The sequence below is a fragment of the Cricetulus griseus genome, chromosome 3, assembly GCF_003668045.3.
Source record: "Cricetulus griseus strain 17A/GY chromosome 3, alternate assembly CriGri-PICRH-1.0, whole genome shotgun sequence".
Classification (NCBI taxonomy): Eukaryota; Metazoa; Chordata; class Mammalia; order Rodentia; family Cricetidae; genus Cricetulus; species Cricetulus griseus.
Genome location: NC_048596.1, coordinates 16,076,759 through 16,098,366, shown reverse-complemented (window position 1 = coordinate 16,098,366; position 21,608 = coordinate 16,076,759). Strand labels below are relative to the sequence as shown.

General features: G+C 40.7%; 1 protein-coding gene across 16 annotated transcripts in view; it reads left to right on the top strand.

The window, feature by feature from the left end:
• Nucleotides 1–21,608, top strand: part of Btrc (beta-transducin repeat containing E3 ubiquitin protein ligase) — a 174,417-nt gene that overhangs the window by 104,475 nt on the left and 48,334 nt on the right. For all 16 annotated transcript variants that reach the window (XM_035441805.1, XM_027407177.2, XM_027407185.2 and 13 more), the window contains one exon: nt 2,569–2,658. In XM_035441805.1, the coding sequence (XP_035297696.1) occupies nt 2,569–2,658 (90 nt within the window). The remainder of the gene's footprint in view (nt 1–2,568; nt 2,659–21,608) is intronic.

Genomic DNA, 21,608 nt, shown 5'->3' with positions numbered 1-21,608 from the left:
AAACCATTTGCATACCCTCAATGTCTTCTCTGATGTATTTAATAATTCCCAAAGGGGAAATTACACATCCATGGTGGGGCCATATGATCAAGACAAATATCACCAGAACTGTTAACATATCTTTTGATTTGATGCCCTGAGAGGGAAGGGCCTGTCATCTCACTTGTACCCTTCAAATAATGACCTAGTTCTGATCATGAGTTGAGGGAGATCCTATTGATTAGCTGATTCAGAAGTGTCAGTCATGAACGACAAGGGAACGTGAGAACGAGTGCCGGCTTTCAGAAGACTGAAAAGGTCCAACATGCAGATGCAAATAAAGCTCCCGGCAGGAGAAAACGGATCTGTATAAGGTCTGTACTTCATATACTATCAAGTTCACACACACCCCTTTTTAATTGAAGATTTTACCTAGGGCTGGAGAAGTGGCTCAAATGGTTAAGAGCACTTACTGCTCTAGCAGAGAATCCGAGTTCGGATCCCAGCTCCCATATCAGATGGCTCACAAATGCCTATAGCTCCAAGGCAGTGGTTTTCAACATTCCTAATGCATCAACCCTTTAGTGAAGTTCCTCATGTTATGGTGACTCCAACCATAAAGTTATTTATATTGTTACTTCATAACTGTAATTTCGCTACTGTTACAAATAGTAATGTAAATATGTGTGTTTTCCTATGGTCTTAGGCAACCCCTGTGAAAGGGCCATTCAACCCCAAAGGCGTTGTAGCCCACAGGTTGAGAAGCACTGCTCCAGAGGAGTCATGCACACCCCTCTGACCTCTGAGACAGATGAGACAGACAGACAGACAGACAGACAGACACACAGACACACAGACAGACAGACAGACAGACACACACACACACACACACACACACACACACACACACACTCTTAATCTTTTAAAAAAATTTTCCTCCCAAACATCTGTGTAGCCTGGCTTGGCCTCAACTTGCCATCCTCTTGTATCCACTGCTGAAGTACTGGGTTTGTAGATGTGAGCCAGCATGTCTGGCTCTGAGTGTTGTGTTGTGGTGCTGGAGAGTTAACTTAGAGCTTAATGCATGTTGGGCAAGTGTGTAGTCTACCACTGAGTGACATCTGCAGTGTGAGTTTCTTAAGTTTTGATGAAAGTTCTCTGAGTTAAAGAAGTGCAGAAAAAAAAAATCTTTGTAACTTCTGTAAATCTGAAACTTGTCTTAATTCATAAGACAGGGTTTTTAAAATTACTGTTAAGTGATTGTGGCTTAACTGTCATCATCTTAATTCCAACACAGACATTTATGTTGGTTCTCAAAGACCATTCCCAGGCCAGCAGTGTCAGTGTCTGCTAGAAATTGTGCTTCAGCAAGCCCCACCTCACTTCCCCACCCCTTGCAGGTGATTCTGATGGCACACACAATGACCTGTGGTATAGATTCTGCCCTGCCCACAACAACTTTAGATTGCAGGCACACCCAGGGGGCTGAGGCAGGAGGGATTGCCAAAAGTTTAAGCATAGCCAGGACTATATTGTGAGATTCCATCTCAAAAAGGGAGAGACTGGGGTATGGAGAGACCTCAGAGGTTAAGAGCACTTACTGCAGCTGGGTGGTGGTAGTGGTGGTGGCGGCGGCGCACACATGCCTTTAATCCCAGCACTCAGGAGGCAGAGGCAGGCGGATCTCTGTGAGTTTGAGGACAGCCAGGGCTACATAGCAAAACCCTTTGTTGAAAAAAACCAAATAAATAAATAAGCAAGCAGACAGACAGATTCGCTCACTCACTCACTCACTCATTTTAGCCATGCATGGGCAGTGCATGCCTTCAATCCCAGCACTCAGGAGGCAGGGGTAGGTGGATCTCTTGAGTTCCTGGACAGCCAGGACTACACACAGAAACCCTGTCAGGAGGGCAAGAGGATAAAGCATTTTTCTCCATGAAGAAAGACTTACTATAGTCAGTATTTGTATCCATTTCCCAGAGTTTTGTTTTAAATTTTCTTCTCATCAGGCTCCCAAGTATACTTCAGACCTACTCTTTTTTATTTTTTATTTTTTTCCTGTTGTGGTTGGAACAAGGTCCAGCCATTTAATCCAGGCTGGTCTAGAACTGGTTGTATAGCCTGGTCTGATTTCCAGTTCACAGTCCTCCTCAGTGATTAGTTTACAGGTATGTGCCACCATGTCTGACTGATAATTAATTGCTATTTTAAACAGACTATGGGTTCTTAAATTCTTTTCAGACATTGTGTTGCTCAGACTAGCTTCAGACTTACTGTATTCCCACGTTGGTATCTGTAGTGCTGGGATTATACCAGCATTAAAGTTTGCATTTAAAAAGATGTTTATCTAACCCTTTATCTCCCATTCAAACCATGAATTCACTGCTTGCTTGTTCATGGGTGCACACCATCGGCTTCTATAGGCTCCATCCTTGCCTCCTCTTCTCTACTTGGTCCCTCAGCAACCACAAATTTATATGTAGAATTGTATGTTGATTTAGAGAAATATAAGAGAATCTGACAGCTATGTATGTCAGTACCTAAAACAAAACAAAAGAAATGATTTTTTTTAACTTGTCTCTACAGACGTACAATAGCTGTGCCAGGCTCTGCATAAACCAAGAGACAGTATGTCTGACAAGCACTGCTATGAAGACTGAAAATTGTGTGGCCAAAGTAAGTAACAATGTACACCAGTTAACATCTCACACTGTGATGGTGCTACTTCTGTAGATGCTTTTATCCAGTGTTGTTACCACAGATTATTGTCAGATCATATGGTAATGAAAAGATACAGAGGGAACTGAAGGTTGGGTTTTCTATCTCTTCAGTTGCAGCAAAATCTTTTGATTATCCAGTCACACTGATCAGTAAGATTTGTATAAGGTAGCGGTTTGTTTTGTAATTTCCTTTGTGGTTTGTTGTTGTTCCTTGTTTTGGTTTTTGATGTTTTCGAGACGGGTTTCTCTGTGTAGCCTTGACTGTCCTGAAACTGATGATGTAGACCGGGTTGGCCCCAAGATCTACCTGCCTCTGCCCCGTGAGTGCTGGGATTAAAGGCCAGCACCGCCATGCCTGGCCTCCTTTAAGTGCAGGTGTAGCACGCCAGAAATACCCTGCTGGTGACAGTGTGAGCCACATGCGTGAGACTGCTGCAGAGGTCCCAGCTTAGGTTGTGCCCTTCTTTCTTGAGAAATGTCTTACTTGGTGATTTTGAGTGGAAACATGTATTTAGCTGACATATGAGCCAAGTCTTTTATGTATAAATGTATGTTATATTTCTAGATACAAAAATATTAAAAATTAGAAATCTTCAGGGCTGGAGAGGGGTTCATTGGTTAAGAGCTCATTGGTTAAGGGCTGCTCCTGTATAGGACCCGGGTTACCTGTCAGCACCGTATGACGGCTCTCAACCATCTGCAGCTCCCGTTCCAGAGGACCCAGTGTCTTCTTCTGGCCTCTACAGACATACATATAGACAAAACACCCATACACAAAAATTTAATTAGAAATCTTAATTTTTTTCTTTCAATTTTCTAGATTGACTGGGGATAACTTTTTTGTTAACTTTACTGTCTTGAGGATAACGTTCAGTATGAGTTGTATTTCTAGAGTTTGTCTTTATTTTTAGGCAAAAATAACCTTTATTACCATTTTGGGGGGTGACTGTTTTACAACTTTTCCAACTTTCTGCTTCATCTCTTGTGTCCTATATAGGCCCCTATTTACTGTCATTATTAGAGATAGGACTTGATGTCATGTCAACTCCATCTTTGTTATAAATCTCAAGAAGAGCTAATTTCTTTTGTGTTATTACAACCAAAAATAAACAAGGTAGCTTATAAACAGTGACTTATTTTTATAGTTCTAGATATGGGAAGATCATGGTGACAGTAGATTCAATGTCTAGTTGGAAGTTGACTCTTCTTCATAGATGGAATCCTTGCTATAATATAATCTCAGGATGGAAGGGATGAGCTAAGCCCTCTGGGATCTCTTATTAATCTGTTCATTCATTTACTTATTGCATAGTGCTCTAATTCTGTTCATGGAGACTCTGTTCTTACACATTAGGTGGTTAGGGAGGGACATGATCAATCAGGACATAGGAGCAACAATAATTTTTATTATATTTCCCAAAATACATGGCAGTTCCTGACCTTGCTTTATTACTGCAAACATACAGCTTGTGGCCATTGGACTTAGCCATATGAGAAATGTAAGAATTTATTTTATATTGTAGCTGCAAATGGTAGGTTCATCAAATTGTGCCTTAAGTTCACATCTTAATTTGCTACAAAAAAAAAAGAGGAGTAGTGTAAGTTACATTTAATTTTCAATTACTTAGTAACAGTTTGTAAGTGCTACTTGATCCTGTTTTATATCTAGCATTGAGTATAGATCAACAAGTGTTTCAATTCTTGTTTGGACATGCTGTTCTCTCCTTCATCACAAGTTACTTCTGGCTAAACAAGGCACAAATTTCGCATGACCACCAATCCAAGGACAGGGCGACAATTTTAATGAGTTTCATTGAGAGCTGGCCAACTGAGCATCTGTTCCTTTTGTTTTCCTGTACGTGGTAAGCCAGTGTTTCTACACTCCTTAGCCTTGTTGCTGTGTGTATAGTGTGGGGTGGATTTGTTTTTGCTGTTCTTTTTTCTCTTTTCTTTTTTCTACCCTCTACTTCAGTGGTGCACGGTTAGAAATCTTGTGGCGTCTGGCACGGTGGTATAATTCCTTCCATGCTCTTGGGTGAGGAAATAAGTTTGCTCATTGCTGCTCATCAGTCTGTTTCACTTGCTCCCAGATGGTGACCTTCTCGTCCCATTCTTGCTTGTTTTAACATTATTCTGACACCTATTTTCTTTCATTGTACCCTTAACCACTCTAATTGAATAATGATTTCTGTAATTTCCATTTGGAACACAACCAGCTTCCTGGTTCCTTTTATTGGCCCACATCCTGTCTTCTAGTTCATTGCTTCAGATTTGAGCCAAATCATCAAATAAAAATACGTAACTGAAAAAAATGTTTATTGCAGTGGCCTCCTCTAGCATGGCAACAATGAGAGTTTTCCTTTCTTATTGCTAAACATGTTATATCTGTCTCATGATTTCATACTGTCTCTCCTGGCCTCATTTACTGCTTGACCTTTAAAAGAAATGACTCAAAGATATTTTTGTAGTTCTGTAAGCATTTCTCTAGTTCTTGTTCTTCACCTTTAGTTCTTAACAGTAGTTTTGTCTGCTACACTGACGTGGCTGTGAGGACTTTCCTTCAGAAACTGGCGTCTGATACTGATTCAAACTGGTCTCCATTGTGGCCTACATGTCCAGCTGTCTCCATGTAACGCCACTGAAATACAGTGAAGCCAGCCTTTTTTTCCCCCTTATGGTTCAAAGCAACTGAATTTCAGTCAGAGTAATTTTGGTTTGGGTATCAATACTAATTGTAGTCTTAGACCTTTTAATTATTACTTGTTTGCATTTTACAGAAGACATTGGTCCTTCTCAAAAGCAGAGATGAAACCTGTAGTATTTTGTGTGTAGTTTTCCTCTGCTGGTTGCCCTGTAACTATTCAGTTCCTGTAAGGAAGCACAGCTGCTTCATAAGCTACCTTAGGCTGACAGCAGTCTCCTGAAAGAAAGAGTTCAAGAAAGAAACATTTAAAAATAAAAATGGGGAGGGGTCCAAGTAGTATTTGAAGCCATGAAATATCTTGAATATAGTTTGCTTTTTTGTTTTGTTTTGTCTGTCTGTCTGTCCGATGTAGCTTTGGCCATATCAACCAGGCTGTCCTTGAACTCACAGAAATCCACCTGCCTCCGCCTCCCAAGTGCTGGATGCACCACCATGCCAGCTAGTTTGCTTTTTAGAGCATCTCATCTGCTGCTCACAGCCCTGGTGCTTTATGGGATTTGTTTGGGGAACATGATGAGCTCTATATTTATTGTAGCTTTAAATGGACAGCGGTTATTGACTGTCAGCTTAGTCTTTAAAATCTATAATCACATTGTACCTAATTGTCAACCTTCATGTTTTTTAATTATGAAAAAAACTGAGAACATTAATTTTTATGTTATCTTGTTATTGACTTTATTGAAATACTACAGAAAATTTTGGTTTGAGGCTTTTCCATAATTTACCCTTACACCTCACACCCCTTCCATAAACATGTGCAGTTAAAATTGAATTGTTCGGGCACTTCTACCTTGATACCTGGCCTACAGTGGGAAAGGTCTGTCTTTCTTTGGAATAAGCCCATCAGTGGCCTTGTGTACATTCTGTATTTTTGTTGTTTGTTATTACTGTTTTTTACTTGGGACTAATAATCTGTTTGAAACTGACTGAGATAGAAAGATGTGATGTTCCTTCCCACTCACTCCGGATTTTGATAGAAGACTTGTTTTATTTATTTCCAAAATTATATCCGCAGGAAACAAGCTGTTTAAATTCAGATTATGCTGAAGCAAAATGGTCCTGGTATGAGAAGCAACGTGCTGTTTTACGAGCACAGAGTCCCTTTTCTCATAACTGATTGATAGTAAATATTTTCCTGAAGAATTATTGCCAACCATGAACAGTGCAACTGTTTCACTTTTTTTCCGTGCTACTTGCTGTACCAGCCATTGTCGGTAATTAAGATCTACAATTCACAATGCAGACGTTTGCACTTCCTCTGGGTCTACGCTATTTATAAGGCGTTTCAGCTGTTCAGAGTTTCTTCTGAGTTTTAAACTACATGTTAACAGGCTCCTTTAATATACTGTTCCATAAGTAGGAAGTGAGCTGTCTGTCGTTCACACAGGCCCTTCTGACAGATCTGCAGTTAGCTTTGTGATGAACACAGTAATTGTATCATCAAGGCCAATGTGATTGGGAAAACTAGGGAGTGTAACACTGTTTTAAAGAGGCCAAGAATGAAATTCAGAATTAACAGCTTTTCTTTCATCTTTAAATGTTCCATGAATTTAATGTCAATGGTTACCAAGGTTTTAAGAAATAACACAATAAAGTGAGTTATATTGGCTAAATTTATATATTTGTCAAATTAAGACTGTGAAAATATAGTCGCTCTAGTTGTGTATGACTTTCTGTCTCAAAAAACATGGGACAGAAAGGATCAGCACATTTGTTGTATAACAGAACCTCAAGTAGGACATATCATTGATAAGGGCAGTGTCAACAGAGAGCTTAGTCTGTGTTAAAATTGGTCAAATTCAAATTGTTTAGAATCCTTAAGAGAATTGATTTTTAAGAAGTCCAGACTCATCCAGGAATCCTCACAAATGATGTTCCAGACTCAGAGTGACGGGCAGTCTTGCTGCCACAGGCACTCATTGTTAAACACATAAGAAGAAACAAAAAACTGAAAGCTGTCAACAAAATGTGTTTAAAACTTTGCCTGGGGTGGAGCTCACCCTGATTGTTCTTAAGCCTGGAGTCCAGCTGCATTGATTGTGCACACCGGCCACCAGCATCTTCCAGCATAGTAGATCTGCTCAGAAAGGCAGGACGTGGGTTTCATTGCTGCTCCTTGATGGCCTTGAATAGAGATAGAGCTTCTGAGTAATCCATTCCAAGGCAGTTTGGTCAGAACCAGAAACTTTCTCAGTTCGTTTCAACTCCAGTGCTTGTGTAAACTTCTCTTTCTCAGTGAACTCTATGAATTTTATTTATTTATTTTTTTAGACAGCATGATTTAGCTGTTGGGAGCCACTGATCTATCTGGCTGAGGTACTTCAAGATGCTAAAAGACCCTGATCACATTTCTATCTAGCCAGGGAGCCAATAAGATGGAGTTTGTCCTTGTGGATTGATCTACATCAGCATTGAGATGAGCCCAGTCAGTGTCTTCCTCAGCGAGAAAGGAGAGGTTATGGGGAGAGGGATGAAAGAAGAAAGTTCTTCAAGAATTGACTGCAGTATTGCGTACTGATGCATGTCGGATCACCCGCACAGAGAGATCACATGGCTTCTCCAAAAGTCAAACGATCAATTCGCCTCGTTTTGGCTCTGTACTTAATGCACAAACAGTGCGATCTGCGGGGCTGTAATTGCATTGTTAGGGCCAAGGAACAAGCCTGTGCCTTTTCAGCAGACAGCTGGCAGGGAGAGAGGCATGTTGTTAGGAAAGAGAGAGGCAAGGCAAATAAAATTACTGCTAACGCTCAGAGATCGGCAGGAGTCCTACTTGCCTAATCTTACCGGTGGGAGCAAGCGGCTGTTGTAATCCAATTATAGCAGCATAAGCAATTTGTTAGACACTCCGCATAATGTAACAATTTCCCAATAAACTCTGACTTGTAATAACGTCGGCAAGAGTCCGCATAAATCTGCCCGAATGGTGGGGGCTGGAGTGTTCGGCTGGGGGCTTGTAATTGGCGCCATCAGCACGTTTTTGCGGAGTGCAGTGTGGTGCAGTCTTTTAGTGCAGGAATTTTAAGGAGAAAGAAAGGCATGGCACATGTTCCTTAGGAAAAGAAAAGTGGCCATTAAAAGGGGAGCAGCAAGAAGGGCACACTCTTGCCTTCACATTACCTAGGAATCTCAGTGTAGAAAGAAAACAGAAGGAAGCCATGTTTTCTTCCAGTTCTAAAAAGGAGAGATGAGGGAAAGTGGTGGATTAGTTAGATTTCTTTATTTAAAAGGCATCAGTTTCTATTATTTATACCCTCATTCTCCTGCTCCCTAAAAATGCTATTTGGGTAGCATTTAGATAACATTTTAACAAAATGGTCTTTGGTAAGCCTTGAAATGTCAAGTTTATCTGTTTTCTTTAGAAGTTTAGCATTTTCTTTATAACGTGTGTATGTGTGTGTGTGTGCGCTCGCGTGTATGCGTGCGTGCGTGTGTGCGTGCGTGTGTGTGTGTGTGTGTGTGTGTGTACATATATATACATATATATAGTGTGTGTGTGTACATATATATACATATATAGTGTGTGTGTGTGTGTGTGTGTGTGTTCAAGTGTGTGCACAAGTGCACATGCACACATGCTACCACGTCTTTCTGTAGACTTCTGCTTTCTTCTTTAAAGAACCATTGCTTACTAAGAGAGTTTAAACCCTGCCTGTTTGCTTGACTTATTGTACTAGAATGCCTGTGTAATATATGAATTCTAAAGTGTATTGTGAATATCTATAATATTAGGATTACCAATTAAGTTTGTTGAAAACTTATATTGAATAAAAGTACAGTGTTATTTAAAATACACCTATATGATTCTTAAAAAAATATTATAGAGTATATTTGGGCTACACTTATTTACTGATTGGTGTGTGTAGTTACAGACTGAGGTTTTTATTTATACAAGGTAAGGGAGATGAAGAATGCTTTACAGATGTCAGTTAATAGATGCATTTTCATGCTTCTGAATATATTAAATGATCCCTACTTTCTTATGCCAGCCCGACCCTTCATTGCTACATGATTTGTGTCAAAACTACACTTTCAAAATAGGCCCAGAATTCTCCAGAATACCCTGTTGCTGTGGGTATTATCACAATAAATATTTACTTTCTGTATAAACATTTCCTTCTATTGAAGCAAATGCTGCCTTGTTTGACTGGAGCTATATCAATAAACTGCAGTGCCTCTAATAAAGCCACTCAGTGTCTGGGTTTAACTAATGGCTGATTTTCATGACTTTGACAGTGAGCTGTGTGCGTTATTTTCTCCTGATATTGTAAAAATAATGAGAGCAAATTAGAACAATCAGTTTACACAGATAGCTCCTGATTGGAGGCGATGGGCAATATGGCAGCGGGTAATCCATCTTCGGGCTCCTGTCACATTAACTTCAGCCGTGTGAAAAGATCAGGTGGGGCAAGCATGGATCCTGCCCAATCGGAACACTGAAATTAATGAAAAGAGCATTGTTCTGTGATCAACCTTTTAATTAGTAAGACCAGAAACAGAGGGTGTGATGAAGGCAGTGCCTCAGCCACACAGTGCCAGGCACAGTTTCTGAAGGGAGAGGAAGGGACCTGTAGTTGTTGCCCTTCTCCCGCTGTATATGGGCTTTGTGACTCTGCTCCAGAACTCATTTACAGCTTGTAAGAAATACCCCCTCCTTTCCAAAGTCATGCCACAAATACACTCAGTGTGGCTATAACCTATGGACTGTAATCCTATCAGGGTTCATTTAGGATTTTGATTGCCAGTACTTTCTTTAGTATTGTACACTGGGTTTTACATTTTGATTAAAACAAAAACAAACAGAGTAGCCATAGGAATTAAATTCTGCACAGTTCTCCTGTCACCCCCAACCTTATCCCTTCATGTGGAGTTTTTTTCCTGCAAGTAACAGAGGGTTTTATGGTTTGGAGTGTTCTGTCACTTTGAGTTATTTAAAAGAGGAGCAAACTCCAGGCAGCAAGCCGTGGCATATTGAAATTGGGTTCCTTTCCTGGTTCTGTTTATTAGGGAATTTGCTGTTTTGTTTATATATTTCTTGTGCCATTGGCTTCTCGTGTTGGCACTGTGTTATTTCAATTTATGTAATTGAGAATTGAATATCAATCAAGTATGATGTTTATGGAAAGGAAGAAGGGAATATTTAAAAAAAAAATCCATGAACTTAAAGACTGATTCGTTCATTTAAAGCTCAGTTAAACTAATGTTGTAACCTTGTTGATCATCCTTATAATAGGAAAGTGTTACAATGGAAGGCATTAATGAACTTTTAAAAAATATTATTTATTTTTGTTTTATGTATGAGTATTTTTCTGCATGTATATGTGTGCCAGGTACCCTTGGAGGTCAGAAGGGGGCGATGGATCCCCTGGAACTGGGAGTTACAGATGGTTATGAACCACCATGTGGGTGCTGGGAACCGAACCCAAGTCCTCTGAAAGAGCAGAGCCTTCTCTCCAGCCTGTGCTGTTTAGCTCTTTCTGGAAAGCTTTAACTTTGGAAAAGCAGATGATGACATCACATTTCTACAGATTATGTAGAAGACAGTCTTTATCATCATAGTTAGTAGGACTTGTTTAATCATTTAACTAATATTGATTATACCTATCATAATTTGGATAACTCTCTAGGTGTATTGCTGCAAGATACACTTTATACAGAGTCCCTAGTATAATGCTTTCATGTAAAACACAGAGGCGCTCCCTGTCTGATCTCCCTGTTCCCTTCAAAAAGTCTTGATACTGTCAGAGCAAATTTTTAATTTCCAGTTAGCCTTGCCTGAAATTTGTATAAATCAGTTTTAGGGTGGGTAGCATGATACCAGATAGTGTTCAGCAATCCCCTAACACATACTGCAACACAATGATGCTGTTGTTCATATTAGTATGTTAGGAACAATATACTAATTCATGTGAAAGCGCACTCCATTCCTTAATGTGGAAGAGAGGGTTTGTTTGTTTGTTTTGTTTTGTTCTTATTATTAAGCTATTATGGGTCCTGGTGAATGTTGGCAGTTATAAGCATTCTCCTTTCTGTGTGTTTGGCAGTTTCAGAAGCCTGGGTTCATAAGTTCTCCATGAATAAATGTGATCTTAATCACATGGTGTAAAAGATCACTTACAAAGCTTGTGAAACCTGAACCTTTCTTTTGAACCTTTCGGTGCCCATGAGCTCAGGATCCATACATGTAAATTTTTATTCTTGTGTTGTGACCTCAGCTTGTAAATGCTTCCCCAGCATGTGACAGGTTATGACGGTTTCATTAAGAATTTAACAGTGATGTCCTTCTTTCCTAAGAGTCTGGAGTTCACCTGCCCTGTGACCTGCCAATACTCCTGTTGTGGAGGCTCCTTTCCAGAGAGAACTTCTTATGATCACTGCTGGGCTTCTGTCTTGGGGCTTTATTGTTTATACTAATAATTTCATAAATGTACAGTTTGAAATAAGTAAGAAATTCCCTTTGACTTCCTAGAAGAATTCAAAGTACCAAGACACTGTAAACTCTGCCCATCTCAAGCGTAGATCATGGGGCTTAGCTTTGAAAAATTGTCCTTAGTCCTTTGGACCTCAACCAATACATGCTTGTTTCAGATTCTTTTTGTTTGTTTTGTTTTTCAAGACAACATTTCTCTGTGTAACAGCCCTGGCTGTCCTGGAACTCTTGCAGGCCAGGCTGGCCTTGAACTCACAGAGATCCACCTGCTTCTGCCTCCTAAATCCTGGGATTAAAGGCATGTACCACCAACGCCCAGCTTGTTTCAAGTTCTTACATGTGAAATGTTTGAACCTGTGAAGCTATTATAACCCTAAATTACCACACACAAAGCAGTTCCCTTCATTCCTATGTTAAATTGGGGTTTTGTTTTGAAACAGTCCAGCTGTGTGACCCAGCCTAGCCTGGAACTCACGGTTCTTACTTTGCTTCCTGAGCACAGATGTACCCACACCCAGCACTGTGCAAAGATGTTAAATGTCCTTTTGTTTCTTATGTGCCTTCAGATGGAGGAACCGCACTCCAACCCCAGTACTAGAGCTCTAACTTGGGACACGGTACATGCTAGGCAAATGTGTAGTCCCAAACATGTATTTTTTTTTTAAGTTCAGGTTTTGTACTCAAAAGCTTGAGGAAGAGCAAATGCAGTAATTTGTTCCTGAGCCTCTGCCTCCAGTTCTGCACGACGAGCATTGCGTTACCAGTATTGCAGGACGAGCATTGCATTGCCAGTTCTGCAGGACGAGCATTGCGTTACCAGTACTGCAGGATGAGCATTGCATTACCAGTACTGCAGGACGAGCATTGCGTCGCCAGTACTGCAGGACAAGCATTGCATTACCAGTACTGCAGGACGAGCATTGCGTTACCAGTTCTGCAGGACGAGCATTGTATTACCAGTACTGCAGGACGAGCATTGCATTACCAGTACTGCAGGACGAGCATTGCATTACCAGTACTGCAGGACGAGCATTGCATTACCAGTTCTGCAGGACGAGCATTGCGTTGCCAGTTCTGCAGGACGAGCATTGCGTTGCCAGTTCTGCAGGACGAGCATTGCGTTACCAGTACTGCAGGATGAGCATTGCGTTACCAGTTCTGCAGGACGAGCATTGCGTTACCAGTTCTGCAGGACGAGCATTGCGTTACCAGTACTGCAGGACGAGCATTGCGTTGCCAGTACTGCAGGACGAGCATTGCGTTGCCAGTACTGCAGGACGAGCATTGCGTTGCCAGTACTGCAGGACGAGCATTGCGTTGCCAGTACTGCAGGACGAGCATTGCGTTGCCAGTACTGCAGGACGAGCATTGCGTTGTCAGTACTGCAGGACGAGCATTGCGTTGCCAGTACTGCAGGACGAGCATTGCGTTACCAGTTCTGCAGGACGAGCATTGCGTTACCAGTTCTGCAGGACGAGCATTGCGTTGTCAGTTCTGCAGGACGAGCATTGCATTACCAGTACTGCAGGACGAGCATTGCGTCGCCAGTTCTAAATGCAGACCTATGACATGATGAACCCTGAAGCTCAAAGGAGCTGAAACCCCACCCCTATCTCTAAGTTACAGAATCAGTTTGAATTGAGATTTCTCTGACCTCAAAATCCTTACCAGAATGCCTTTCAGTTGTATTTTGAGGCCCATGTGCTCTCCGACCAATCTGCTTCCCCTTCCTACAATTTTCCTCCTTTTGACTTCTGTGTAGTGCTTTTGACACCTAGCCTTCCTGCCACTCCAACCCTTTACTGCTCATTAAGTATCTATATTCAGAAAATGTAACACTTCCAGGTTACCCATTCAGTAACCCTTTATAGTATTAGCTGCTTATTCAGTAGTAATTAATAATCACCTGACAAGCATAACGTATGAGACTTCAAAGGGTCTCAGGTAACTTCATATTAGTTTTTCTACATAGAAAATGAGTGGGGCATAGTAAACAAATGGCTCAAGTTGGTGACTCATGTTTTAGTAATTGTTTTAAAAGTTGTTCTGGGGGCTAGGTAGATGGCACGGTGGTCAAGAAAACTTGTTCTCACAGAGGATACAGGTTGAATTCCCAGCACCCTCATGGTGAATCACAGCTCCAGTTCCAGGAGACCTGATGCCTCTTCTGACCTCTGAGGGCTTCAGACACGCACATAGCGCACAGACATGCATGCAAGCACAACACTCATATACATAAACATAAAACAAAAATTTTCAAGTTGCTATGGAATACAGCTCTTTAAAAATAGAGGTATGCATTGTCAGTCTTTTTAAACTAAAACCTGTTTCCCCACTTAAACTTAGTTACTAATTTTGACAATTAAAAACATTGCCTCCTGGGCTGGCAAGATGGCTCACCAAGCAAAGGTGCTTTCGGCCAAGCCTGACAGTCTGAGCTGTGTATCCAGGACTCACATGGGAAAGGAGAGGACTGAGTCTTGTAAGCTGTTTTCTGATCTCCATGAGCAGGCTGTGGCACATGGGTGTGTGTGTGTGCATGCCTGTGTACACTAAGTTGTTGTTAATAATAATAATAATAATAATAATAATAATAATAATAATAATAAAAGACCAAAACTATTGCCCTTTAAGGCTTCAAAGCCTTGTTTTTTCTGTCTTTGTTTTAATAAATACTTTTGTCTCTGTTCGTGCCTCTAGGGTGTGAAGATGCTGGTGTGTGTGCATGTGGTCAGGTCAGGCTTTAAATGGACTTTGAAATCCTCTGTTTCAAAGAGGAGGGGGGTGGTGTAAAGAGGAGTGACTTAAGAGGTCTGTGGGTGTGCCTGTCTGGGCATTCGTTCTCTGGGATGGAATGGAAGTTTTCACAGGTAATTGTGGCATGAATTTCCTGCATACATTTATAAAGGCATGTAGAAGTTTTTACTCACACAAGAACTAAAATGATGAGACTCAAGGATGCTAAAGTACTTCCAGGAAATGGGACATAAATGTAAGCATGTTCTGTTCTTCAACTATCAATTCAGATTTAAGCCACATTTTCTAGGAATGTCTACAAGTATAAGAAATTTAATTACACATTTTTTCCTTAGACATGCAAGGGAGCCAAAGGGGGAATAGAGAGAAAAGCCATGTCTAAAAAGTAACGGTTCCTACAGTGTTAACTATGGAGTCTGTAGCGTGACTCTGTAATGGAATATCATGGCAGGGGGTATAATACTGTAAATAAGATGAATGTGCCACTTGTGGATTAATGGGCAACCTAAAGAGTAGCTTTATTTACATCTATGTGTGAGGCTCGTTTTCATTTTGTATTTTTTTTTCTTACTCTTGTGTTTGGACTTATTATAAACCCCATAGTTTAATTATAGAACTTCAAAAACAATCATTTCCCTTGGTCTTCCTGGCATTGCCCATCATAACCCCTCCTCCTCCCTTCTCCCTTTTGTTTTCTGGTTTCTTACGCAAGGTCTCACTCTGTAACCCAGGCTAGCCTAGTTCTTGAAGTGCCTGACTCAGCCTCTAGGGTGCAAGATAGCTTTACTGCTCATTCATTTTGTGACACTAGCATGTTCTTTCTTGGTTTCTGTTGTTAGTTTGTGTTGGCCTTTGTTTGGTTTTGTTTCTGGTTATTTATTTATTTGTTTATTTATTTATTTTGCTGAGTTTCATGCCCCATCACCACCCGGTCGTAGCTTTTTTTTTTTTTTTTTCCTTCTGTCTTAGTGCTTTTCCAATTGTTTCAGTGACCTGAATTTCTGGATTTATGAATGGCAGGTTGATAATAAAATGAAATTCTTGGTAGAAAAAAAGATATTTTCTTTAATTTTTATTACCTTGTTTTTAAGAATGAATATAGTGTCATTTTATACTTTAGAACTGAGATGAAATGTTCTCTTTTTCTCTGGTTAATAACTTAGGGCAAAAAAATGATTTGTAAAATGTATTACTTCCATGAAATACAGCTTTTGTTTTATATTTTGTTCTGATAAGTAAAATATTAAATGACATGTGTCCAGATTACAGTAGATTCCGTTTGCAGAATAATTTTCTATATTAAATGGGGTCTGTTATTACTGCTTTTTAGCTGACCGTTTAGGTGGTACTGACTGTAGATTTAAGGCCATTATTAGGTTTGAGACTCACACGCTAAACTCCTCCCTGCTTTGCCTTAATTGAAAAATGTGGTGGTGCATGCCTTTAGTCCCAGCACTTGGGAGGCAGAGGCAGGTGGATCTCTGTGAGTTCAAGACCAGCCTGGTCTACAAGAGCTAGTTCCAGGACAGCCTCCAAAGCCACAGAGAAACCCTGTCTCTAAAAACCAAAAAGAAAAAGAAAAATGTATAAAAATGAGTTATTTCATTTATGTAGTTAGTCTATCATTTATTATTTTATTTTGTATTGTTTTTCAAACAAAGTCTTACTCTGTAGCCCACACTGGCTTGGAATTTGCTTTGTAGTCCAGGCTGGACTTGAACTCTGAACAGTGTGCCTCTGTCAGTCTCCTGAGAGCTGGGATTCCAAACATGAGCCACTGTTTCCACATATGTTACTTATAAAAGGCTGATTCTAAGACAAACCATGTAGCTTAATACTTAGGGTTACTTTTCAGTTGTGCAAAGTGGAGTCTCACATTATTTTTTGAGTTTGATTGACTTGAAATAAAAGGTCATGAATTATATTTTTTACATTTATTTACTCCTCGTGTTTGCACACAGTCTATGTTCAAGCGTGTGTGTGTGTGCATTCCTGTGTGTGGAGGTCAGAGAGCAACTTGGAGAGTGGGTGCTCTCTCCATTCTGTGGGCCCTGGAACCACTTGGGTCATGGTGCTTGGTAGCAAGTGTCTTCACCCACCGAGCCAGCATGCCATCCTGAATATACATTTTTATTGAACATATGATGTATCACTTTTAACTAAGGCTTCTATATACCTCCTTTGTCTCTGTGGTACATCTTGGGTTAACTTTAACTCTGATCAAGCATAGAATTTGGACTTGAATTAAGACAATCTAACCACGTGGCTCTATACTTTCAACCACTGTTTATACATTTTTAGTGCATAGAAAATTAGAGTAGAGCCAAGCGGTGGGGGTGCATACCTTTAATCCCAGCACTTGGGAGGCAGAGGCTGGTAGATCTCAGTGAGTTCAAGGCCACCCTGGTCTACAAAGTAAGTTCAGGACAGCCAGTATTGCTACATAGAGAAACCCTGTCTCGAAAAAACCATAGAAAGAAGAAGAGAAGGAAGGAGGAAGGGAGGGAGGAAGGAAGGGAGGGAGGGGGAGGGGGGAGAGAATAATTAGACTAGATGCTGTAAATATGAGGATTATCTAAACAGTTGTCCGTGGTACCTGTTAAATGTTAAAGCAACTATTAAAACAAAAACTAGGCTTTGAAGTCCCAGCAGTATGTGAACTGATTTTATAAAATCACAATACAGGAATACATCTTCCGCCTCTTATTCTCTTGCACCCAGTGTTTTCCTTTTCAGCATTCTGTATCGGATGATAAAAATTTTAAATCCCTCAATTAGCAACCACAAAAAACCACAAGTGTTTATTGAACCTTGTAATCTCCTCTTGTTGTCGGTTAGGATCTTCTTTCAGGCTTTGATTGTGTGTAATAAAACTGTTGCTTAATTAATGCCAGGGTTCTGAATCCTTTGGTTGCCACAAAAGAGAATGAAATGGCTAAACCGAGAGGCAACATCCAATAGCTTTTCTGTCATGTTAATTTAGACCTGTCATTCTTGTTCTAGTTCATAATATACAGCTCCCAGCAGATAGCAGGTGAATTGCAAGAGAAGCTGTAGTGAGTGAATCCTGTCTGAGGAAGACACAGCTCATGATCGAGGCTCTCAGTAGGTTACTAGAGAACTGTTTTCAGACAACATTTCAGTCCTAGTTTGAGCTGCCCTTGGAATGAGTGGGCCCTGTTAATAGGACCAAACTAAGGTGGCAAATTGACATCTTAGCTTTATGGAATGTGCAAGAAAAACTAGTGTCTATCATATAGTGTCTTGGTGGAGTGTGCTGGTCTGTAACCAGACATGAGTGAGAAATGATAGACAGCTCTTCATCTTTTCAGATAATAAAGTGGTAAAGATGTTATTTGCAAATTGTTAAACTTCCTTTCATTACAAATATACTACTCTCCGGGAGGTGGTGGTGCACGCCTTTAGTTCCATCACTCCAGAGGCAAAGGCAGGCAGATCTCTGTGAGTTCGAGACCAGCCTGGTCCACAGAGTGAGTTCCAGAACAACCTCCAAAGCCACAGAGAAACCCTGTCTTGAAAAAACAAAACAAGCAAACAAACAAACAAACAAAACAACAACAACAAAAAGGAAACAAATACACTACTCTCTTACACACACACACACACACACACACACACGCACACACACGCGCGCACACGCACACACGCGCACACACACTATACACATACACTACACACATACACTACACACACACACTACACACACACACTACACACACTACACACATACACCACACACACACTATACACATACACTACACACACACACACTACACACACTACACACATACACTACACACACACTACACACACACGCGCGCACACACATACACACGCGCACACACACACACACACACACACGCGCACACAGGTACACACACACATTGCACACATACACTACACACATACACACATACACTACACACACACACTACACACACACACGTACACACATACACTACACACACACACACGTACACACATACACTACATACACACACTACACACACACACGTACACACACATTGCACACATACACTACACACATACACACACTACACACACACATACACTACATACACATTACACACATACACACACAAACACACACACACACTACTCTTCTTCCCTTCAATTTCTTCCCCTCCTGCCTCTCCCCCTCCCCCCCATCAGGTTCTTACTGTATATATAACCTTGACTGCCTCAGCCTCCTAAATTCTAGGATTATATACAGGCTTGTACCACCATATTAGCTTTAAAGGGGATTCATATGCTTTTAAAAAAAAAAAAAAGTTAATTTGGGCTAAAGCGACTCAGTGGGTAAAGAGCTTGCCACGCAAGCACAAGGGCTGACGTTAAGATCCTCCAGACCCATCTGTAATGTGCTAGGAAACTGAGATGGGATTCTCTGGAGCTGGCTAGCTTTAGTAGCCAAGTGGGTGAGCTCTGTGTTCAAATGAGAGATCCCGCCTCAGCAAATAGGATGTAAAGTGATAGAGAAAGACACCCAAAAACATTCTGGTCTCCACTTAGATGTGCTCAAGCACTCACACACATGCACACACAGGGGGCTGGTGAGGTGGCTCAGCCAGTGAAGGTACGTGATATAACCCCAATGACCTAAGTCAAATCCCCAGGTCCACATTGCAGGAGAGAACTGGCTTCCACAGGTGGTCCTCTGACCTCCAAATATGCCCCTTAATACACAATGGATGGATTGGGGGGGATAGAAAAATGTAAAGCTTGCTTCACATTTTAATTCAAAAACATTTTCTTAGTTTTTCAGAATGAAGCTATTGGATAATCCCCATTAGTCTTTCTTAAAATGAATTTTCTTTAAGGAAATTGTATTTTTCTTCTTCATTCTTCATGAGTCAAGAAACTTACTGTCTGATTTGATATGTGTATTGTTTTTAACAAGAATTTTAGTAAGCAGTGTTTCCTTCAAAATGTTTGTGGGGGTGGAAATCCAACAATGAAAAAATGAAACCCTTTACTTCTGGCTGCTTTCCCAGAATGGTTATGTATGTGTTGGCATTGCTGAACTGTCAACACCTGCTCAGATTCCATGCAGATCGTGTAGGATTACAACACTGTATCTGAATTTCACTTGTGTTGACACCCAGATGGGAAGTAGACATTGTTGGGCAGAATCATTGATAAAGTCACAATTTTCAGTGACTGAGGTACTGGTGAAGAAAGAAGTTTACGAAGACATAGGGAAAGAATCTAGACTTCAAGTTCAGTAGCCTCTGTTGTCCAGGGGAGCACTAAGTGCTAGAGAACACTTTCCTTAGGATGGGTGGAATCGGGTTAAGTGTTTGCAGCCAGACCTTCAGATTGTCCTCACCAGAGAGCAGGGTTCCCAGCCTGACCTACTTAGCCCTGCAGCATTCACTGTGGGTGCGGTGCTTATGCAGCCAGCAGAGAAGGGATGAGACAGGAAGATGGTTCTAGTAGGAAATGCTTTTAGTATAGCATGTTTCTTTGTTGCTAGAACATAATGTTGCCACAAATCATGAATAAATATTCCAAATTCTCTAATATTATAGCAGTTATAACCATTTTTAAGCCTCCTTTGTAAGTAGATATTTCTCTCCTGGCTTTCTGTACTGTGAACTTTACAAAACTGGCATAAGCAGCCTATTAATTATTCATATCATAGCAACAATTAAAGCAAATTAAAAATAAAAATCACTGTGTTGCATTTAACCGTGGGCAGCAGCAAATTGTGTCAGCTCTATAAGGGCCTGTGGTGTTTCCTTAGTTAGAAGTGCTAGAGGGAGCTCTAACCTTGCTCACAGGAGTACCGTGTGGGAACAATTGTCTGTGTGTGGCCACAGGGTCACAATAGGACATGGAATCTCAGCCTCTGTTGTAGCAAAATTTAAATCTTTTTTTTTAATTGACTTTCCTTTATATCAGAAAATAAAGATTAGGACAGTCTGTCAGTAACCAGACAGATTTCCCCCATTCTCCCCTGTGTGAATATAATCTAGCAGTGCAAAGAGTTTCTGGATTTGATGAATTTCCTCAAACTGACCAGACCAGCATACCAGCAGTCGAGCCATTTGAAAGAGAGAAAGGGAGCTAACAGAGCCCACTCCACCCCCATTGGGCCAGTCCTCCCAGGGGTGGCAGTTATCTTCACTTCCTGCTCTGTGTATTACTTCTACCTGGTTTGAGCACATGTAGACGGAACCCTCCACACCCCTTACTGTGTATGCCATTTGGGCAGAATAGGTTTAAGAGCCATCCACATTGTTGCCCATAGTTGCACTCTGTGTATCTTCATAGGTAGGTAATATTTCACCATAGATACATGTTTAAATTTATACAGTCACTGTAGGCAAACATTTGAGGGTTTTTTCTCAGCTTTTGATAATTAAAAAATTCTCACATATATTTTTCATGAATATGTAGATGAAATAAATTCAAATGTATATGAAACAAGGAAAGAAACTAGAAACTGTTGGCCTCAGAGAATGAGAGATTCCTTTGTTCCTTTACCTTGCCCATCAGTGCTTGGTTTTGCCTGGCTTTTCTGCTGTAGCGATCTGGTAGAGTATAGCAGTATCACATATCAGAGTGTGGGTGAGAGAGAGAGCTGGGTATTTTTATGGTGGTCCCTCCATCTTACACACACTCCTACACCCCCAGCCCAGTGCTTGAGCCTGAAGCTAAGATGTTGAGAACATTAGGTAAGGACCCACCGCTGAGCTGTGTGTCACTAGTCTAGTTTTGTTTTTATATTGTGTCTCCCCAACCTTCCCCCGTAAAAAGAACCCCACAGACTATATAACCATTTCTATGTGTGCAGTTCAGTAGTAATAAAGACATTAATATTTCTATTACATTTTGTATTGTTTTTAATTTCTGTCAGCAGCTACCTTTGTTGAAAACATATTTGCTGTGCCCTGTTGTAATTAATATGTGTACATCATCTGATATAAAATGTTGAGGTTAAAAAATGAACAACGAGGAATGTCTAAGG